We start from the raw sequence: 6,844 nt of genomic DNA, 5'->3' as shown, positions 1-6,844 counted from the left end.
CCAGAGAGGGAGAGCAACTGTGTGCTGAAGACCTGGGGGGCAGGGGAGTAGGATTGCAAGGAGGGGATTGTAACCATGGCAATGAGACGATATACGATAGAATGAATGTAAAACTAATGTTCTCCCATGTAAACTATCACATAACTCACAATAAATCATTTAAGAAATAAAAAAAGAAGTATCTTCTGTTCTTCTAGCCGCTCCAGGCTGGTTTGCTCGTCCTTGTAAGTGGGAGTTTTCCCATCTCTGGAGATCTGGATGTGGAGAACAATATTTTATAAATATTAAGTATTTGAGAATATGTTAAAATGTTCTATCCTGTTTATTTTAATTTAAAAAAAAGATGTTATCTTGAAAACTCTTATAAAATAATTCACGTGATTTATAGTAGGAGAAGGTGGCGCTGTGTGTTAACGTGCTGGACTGCAAGATCAGTTTGAATATTAAGGTCGGTGGTTCAAACTCACCAGCCACTTCTTGGAAACCCTGTACAGGGTCGCTATGAGTTGGAACCGATTCAATGGAACTTACCAGCAGCAACAACAAAGTAGAAGAAAGTGAAAGTTACCCATAATCCCATTCATCAGAAATAAACACTGTTCACTATTTTGACGTTTGTCTTCATATTGCAGTTTGGTTCTGCTGGTTTAATAGACTTAATAAGTATACGAGCAACTCCTTTTGTATGATTTTAATTTTTTTTTTTTAAGAGGTCTGATCCTACCACACGCCAAATGCTTGTTGGTACCATTCTTCATGAAGTATTTCAAAAAGCAGTAAGTGATAGCTTTGCTCCAGAAAAGCTACAAGAACTTGCATTTCAAACTGTTCAAGAAATAAGGCACCTGAAGGAGATGTAAGTATTATGAGAAGAGCTATACATCTAATTTGTTTTTCTGGAATCTGTAAAGTATTTGGCAATTACCCTGTTGCCATGGAGTTGAGTCCAACTCACTGTGGAACAGAGTAGGACTGCCTCATAGGATTTGTGGTGCTATGGGTTAATGCGCCAGACTGTAAAGCCGTTTGAATTGCAAGGTCGGTGGTTCAAGCTCACCAGCTGCTTCTGGGAAACCCTATACAGGGTCGCTATGGGTCGGCACCGACTCGACAGCACTTCACAACAGCAACAACAATTGTTTACAGGAGCAGATTGCCTTATCTTTCTCCTGTGGTACAGTTGGTGGTTCGAATCTCTGGCTATTTAGGTTAGTAACCGAGCAAGTACCTGCTGCACCATCAGAGCTTTGTAATGGGCAGTTAGGATATAATACCAGAATGGAGATTCCAAGGTTGTAGTATCCTCTTGAACCTGAAGTGTTTCCAAAATTGCACGGCAGAGAAATTTTAGCTAAAAGTATCTGAACAATTGCAGGTGCAAAACTGGCTCCTTTTCTGATCTCTGAGTGAATGATAGTTAATGAAGTTGTTCTGGAAATGATGTGACATGTAGATCAAATGAACCTGGTTTCAAATTCTAGCTGTAGACTGATAAACTTACTTGGAATGTCTGTAAAAGTTAGTGATACCCATTTTGCAGATTTTTTTTGTGGTGATTGTTGGTAACATAACACATAAACCCAGAAATGGCTAATAATGGGCTCTTTACAGATGACTGTCTACAGAGATTGGCATGGCATGCCATCTCTCTTGTTTCTTCCTTGACTCACATTGCCGAACACCTTTTTCACAAAAAATGTCTTTATTAGTGATGATTTTTCTTTCTGTAGTAGTTGACAGAAGCTGAATGAATTAGTTTTTCCAGGTAACATACTCTGAATGAATTAGTTTTTATGGTAACATACTCTGATTTATTCCAGTGTTCCACACAGCTGATGTACTAATGACATACAAAGAAGTGGTTTTTGAAACCTGCCATATGCCAGACACTGTGCTAAGTGCTTTTAGAGGTTTTAGATAATCTGATAACCAACACCCCAAACCCACTGCATCTAGTCAGTTCCAACCCAAAAGGACCCTATAGGACGGAGCAGAACTACTTCAGGGTTTCCGAGATTACATTTGATGGGATCAGATAGCCTCATTGTTCTCCCTTACCCTCGGAGTGGCTGGTAGGTTTAAACTGCAGAACTTGGGTTAGCAGCCCCACTATGCCACCAGGGCCCATTACTTGGCCTGTGTTGTTGTTAAGTCCTGTTGAGTCAGTTCTGGCTCAGAACAACCCTGTATAGGGTTTCCAAGGAGTAACTGGTTGGTTTGAACCACTGACCTTTTGGTTACCAGTCCAGTGCTCATCCTACAGCACCACACCAGGACTACTTGTTGGCATATGTGGTTAAGTGCTGTCGAGTCGGTTCTGACCCATAGTGACCCTTCGTACGTTTTCCAAGTCGCTCCTGGTGAGCTTGAACCGCGGACCTTGTGGTTCAAACCAACTTTGCCAGCCAGTGCATTAACCCACAGCCAGCACTATATAAATGTTCATTATGGTCATCATACCTGATTGAATTTCCTATCACAAGCCACATATTTTATTCACATTGTTTTGTTTAATCTTTAAACGAACTCTAACCTGAAATAGTTATTATTTCCATTTTTTAATTGTGCGACCTGAGGCTCACACATCTAGTAAGGAGAGAGTTAAGATGGAAACCTAGGTGTCATCTGACCCTCTACCTGCTGTGTTCCTAACACCTTACAGTAGGTACTAAGATTGTGAAGCTTATTCTTAAAGAAGCAACGGGGAGTAAACCACCTTGAGAATAAGTGTTCAATAGCATTTCCCCACATTTTTGGTCTCAGGACCCATTTTCCCTAAAAAAAATTAAGTACCTTGAAGAGCTTTTGTGTATGTGAATTATTAGAATGTTTATTAACTCATAAAAAAATGAAATCAATTGTATGTTAACATATATAATATTTTTATGAAAAATAACAATTTGTTAAAAAATTGAGTGAAATGAAACCAACAGTGAGATGTTCTCTTACACTGGCATAAAAAAAGTTCATAAAAACAGAAAATAATAAATGCTAGCGAGGGTGTGGGGAGACAGGGACCCTCCTCCATTACTGGTGGGATTGTAAAATGGTTTAACCACTCTGGAAAATGGTGTGATACTTCCTCAGAAAGCTGGAATTAGAAATAATTTATGGCCCAGCAGTTCCTCTATTTGGCATATAGCCGTAAGAAACAAGAACCAGGACACAAGTAGATATATGTACACCCATGTTCATCATAGCGCTATTTACAATAGCAAAAAGATGGAGACAGCCTAAGTGGCCTTCAATGGGAGAATGGATAAAAAAAAACTTTGGTACATGCACACAATGGAATAATATGCGACATTGAAGGATAATCATTGATCTGCGAAACACAGATGAACCTGGAGGACATTATACTGAGTGAAATAGTTAATCACAAAAGGACAAATAACTGTATGAGACCTTGTAAAAACTTAAAAGGTTTTCATACTAAACAAACAAACAAAAACATTAGTGAGATTAGTGGCCTAGTTTTATATTTTTGCCAGCTTAAAAAAATATCTTAACAACATACGATAGCTGAAGTCTCCTATCTGCTTCAGCAGTTAATCTATTGCTTCATTATGTGTCCTTTAGCTTCAGAAAACTCCACTGCCCACTTATGAGAGTATGAGAGTGAAAGGGGCAAATAATATATCTAAGTTGTATTACTCGAAGGGTCCTGCTATAGTGCTGTTGAATAAGCACTGGACTGTTAATTGCAAGGTCAGCAAATCATATCCACCAGCCATTCCTTGGAAACCCTGTACAGAGTTGCTATGAGTTGGAGTTGACTTGATGACCTTAACAACTACAGCAACACCAGGATTTGGTTTTGTTGTAATAGTTTTGATTTTGTGGATACCCTGAAAACTAAGAGTAGATTTTGTTGCTTGCTGATTTCTGACAGAAAATAATGTTCCTGTAAATTGTTCTTTGTAAGGCAAATCTTTTCCCTACTTTTAAATTTGTATCTTTTGTTACTTGGTTTTAGAAGCAGCATTGCTAATAGTTTCTTCTTTGTCCTAAAGATGTAACTGGGACCCTTGTGTTTAGATGTGAGATGATAGAATTTGGAGCAAATAATCTGAAATTTCATGTGATATTACTGTTATACAATAAAAACAAATTAGACTTCTTTGGATTTTTTGTTCTATATTTAATATCTCTCATTTTGGCAGGTACCGCTTAAATCTGAATCAAGGTGAACTAAGGCAAGAAGTTGAGGAGTATCTTCCTTCATTTTCAAAGTGGGCTGGAGATTTCATGAATAAGGATACTTCAACTGACTTCCCTCAGATGGAGCTCTCTCTGTAAGAACCCCCTTATGTTTGTATGTAGTTGCTATGTGCTGTCTTGTTGGTTCCTACTCATAGTGACCTGGTATATGGTTTCCGAGGAGCGGCTGGTGGGTTTGAACTGCTGACTCTTGTGGTTCGCAGTCCAGTGCTTATCCTACAGCACCACACCAGTAGTCCTATGATTGGATAGTGTTCATTTTTAAGTCTGGAATTGTATTCTGTATACCAAATGAAAGCTTTTTTAAACATTGAATTATCACAAGTGCTATTTTATTTGCTTATTTTATAAATTTAGGTGCTGAGTCTCTTTCCAAGGCAAAAAAGAATCTAATGAATATTATTGGGTGCAGTGGTTGATTCTGACTTGTAGGTCCCCCTTGTGACGGAGTAGACCTGCCCCATAGGGATGGATTTCCAGGCTGTCATCTTATGGGAGCAGATGGCTGGGGCTTTTCCCTGTGAAGTTACTGGGTGGGTCCAACTGCCAACTGTTTGAAAAAGCAGCACACTGCTTAACCATTTGCACCACTAGGGCTCCGTATCTAATGAGTACAAAATTCTACTTTATTTTAATAATATCTTCTAAGTTTTGTATGAAAAAATATATTTTTTGAAGTTCTGTTGTGTCGCTGCAGGCTACGCACTGGACTGCTAACTTCAATATCGGCCATTCCAACCCACCAGCCACTCCTCGGAAACCCTATGGAGGGTCGCTATAAATCAGAACCAACTCCGTGACACTTAAAAATAACATACATATTTTATAAAATAATAAAATTATAAATATTTTGGAGTTCATGTTTTCATTTGATACTTTAATAGCTATTTCTCTGTTACTGTGATAAGTAAGGAGGCTTCAAAAAGCTTGTAGAAAATGGAATTGAAAGATAATGGAATTTTTCCATGAACTTGTTTGCTTTTGATTCTCATGATTCCACTGACAGTCTCTTCAAGGGAGTCTAAGTTTTTACTGTTAGGCACTTGGAAACTCTTCCAGCTTGTACTCATTGTCCAGTTCCAAAAGTGCTTGCACATTTTAGGTGTCTATTATATGCATAAGGAGCTCTGCTAGCATACTGGTTACGAATTGGGCCGCTAACCTCAAGGTCGGCAGTTCGAAACTACCAGCTGCTCCACGGGAGAAAGATGAGGCTTTCTGCTCCCATAAAGATTGACAGCCTTGGAAACCCTGTACAGGGTCGCTATGAGTCGGAACCGACTCCACGGCACATAACAACAACATTATATGCATGCAAAACCTGGACAGTGAATAAGAAAGACCATAGAAAAATTGATGCCTTTGAGTTATGGTGTTGGAGAAGAATATTGAAAGTGCCATGGGCTGCCAAAAGAACCAACAGATTTCTGTTGGAAGAAGTGCAGCCAGAGTGCTCCTTGGAGGCAAGGATGGCCTAACTTCATCTCATACTTCAGACATGTTATCAGGAGGAACCAGTCACTGGAGAAGGATATCATGTTTGGTAAGGTGGAGGCTCAGAGAAAAAGAGGAAGACCCCCCAACGAGATGGACTGGCCAAGTGGCAGCATTGATGAACTCAAGTGTGGCAACAGTAGTGTGGTTGGCCCAGGATCGGGCAGTGTTTCGTTCTCCTATTTCTCAGCGACCCTCTGCTTTACCAAGTATGATGTCCTTCTCCAGGTGCTCGTGCCTCTTGTCGTCCTATTAACATGAACCAAGTGTGTGAGATGATGTCTCAGTACCTTGCTTCCAAGGAGCATTCTGGCTGTACTTCTTCCAAAACGATTTGTTCATTCTTCTGGCAGTCTATGGTGTAGTTAGTATTCCCCAACCCCGTAATTTAAACCCATTGATTTTTCAGTCTTCTGAAGTTCTGTTCCACATTGTTCTCCCATTCTCTCTGGGTCCATCTGCTGAGGCCCTGGTTAGAGTGGTCGGTAGTGATAGCTATCTTTGAGTCTTTACTTTTCTTCTTTTTCCTCCAGATAGATGGTGGTGGTTGGTGGGGGACACTGTCCCATAACTTCTGATTCGAAAGCTTTCCAAGGCTTTTGATCTTTATAGAAACAGAAAGCCTCATCTCTCTCCCAGTGAGTGGCAGGTAGCTTCAAACTGCTAACCATTCTGTTAGCAACAGTCCAGCAATAGCCACTGTGCTACCCAGGCTCCTTTCTAGATGAATATGGTAGCAACTTGCAAGCTCTTAAGATCCTAATTCTACTCACTAAAATGTGGTTAAGTGCCTTCAACCCTGTATAAGGTTCCCAAGGAATGGCTGTTGAGTTTGAACCTCTGACCTTGCATTTCAAACTGACCTTGTGATCCAGTGCTTATCCTAAAGCACCACACCAGAACTCCGCTCACTGAAATTGTCTCTAGAACATTATTTACTTTTTAAAAAGATCAATGTGCCTAAAAGGGGTTCTTGAACTTGCCTAGTGAAATAGGCCTCTTGCAGAGTCTTTGCAGTGTATAGGACCTTAGGTGGAATTGTGAGCCCCATCCAGAACCTTCTGAGATGGGACATGCCCACCAGAAAGGACAAGCAGACCAGCCTGAAACAGCTAGAGTGACAGAAGAT

General features: G+C 40.1%; 1 protein-coding gene across 1 annotated transcript in view; it reads left to right on the top strand.

Annotated features, from left to right (window-relative positions):
• Positions 1-6,844, top strand: part of DNA2 (DNA replication helicase/nuclease 2) — a 46,093-nt gene that overhangs the window by 7,047 nt on the left and 32,202 nt on the right. The window contains exons 4-5 of the mRNA XM_006835829.1: positions 711-856; positions 4,164-4,295. Of these exons, the coding sequence (XP_006835892.1) occupies positions 711-856; positions 4,164-4,295 (278 nt within the window). The remainder of the gene's footprint in view (positions 1-710; positions 857-4,163; positions 4,296-6,844) is intronic.

The sequence above is a fragment of the Chrysochloris asiatica genome, unplaced genomic scaffold (genome assembly GCF_000296735.1).
Source record: "Chrysochloris asiatica unplaced genomic scaffold, ChrAsi1.0 scaffold00020, whole genome shotgun sequence".
Lineage (NCBI taxonomy): Eukaryota > Metazoa > Chordata > Mammalia > Afrosoricida > Chrysochloridae > Chrysochloris > Chrysochloris asiatica.
This window is presented reverse-complemented; position numbering and strand designations above follow the sequence as displayed.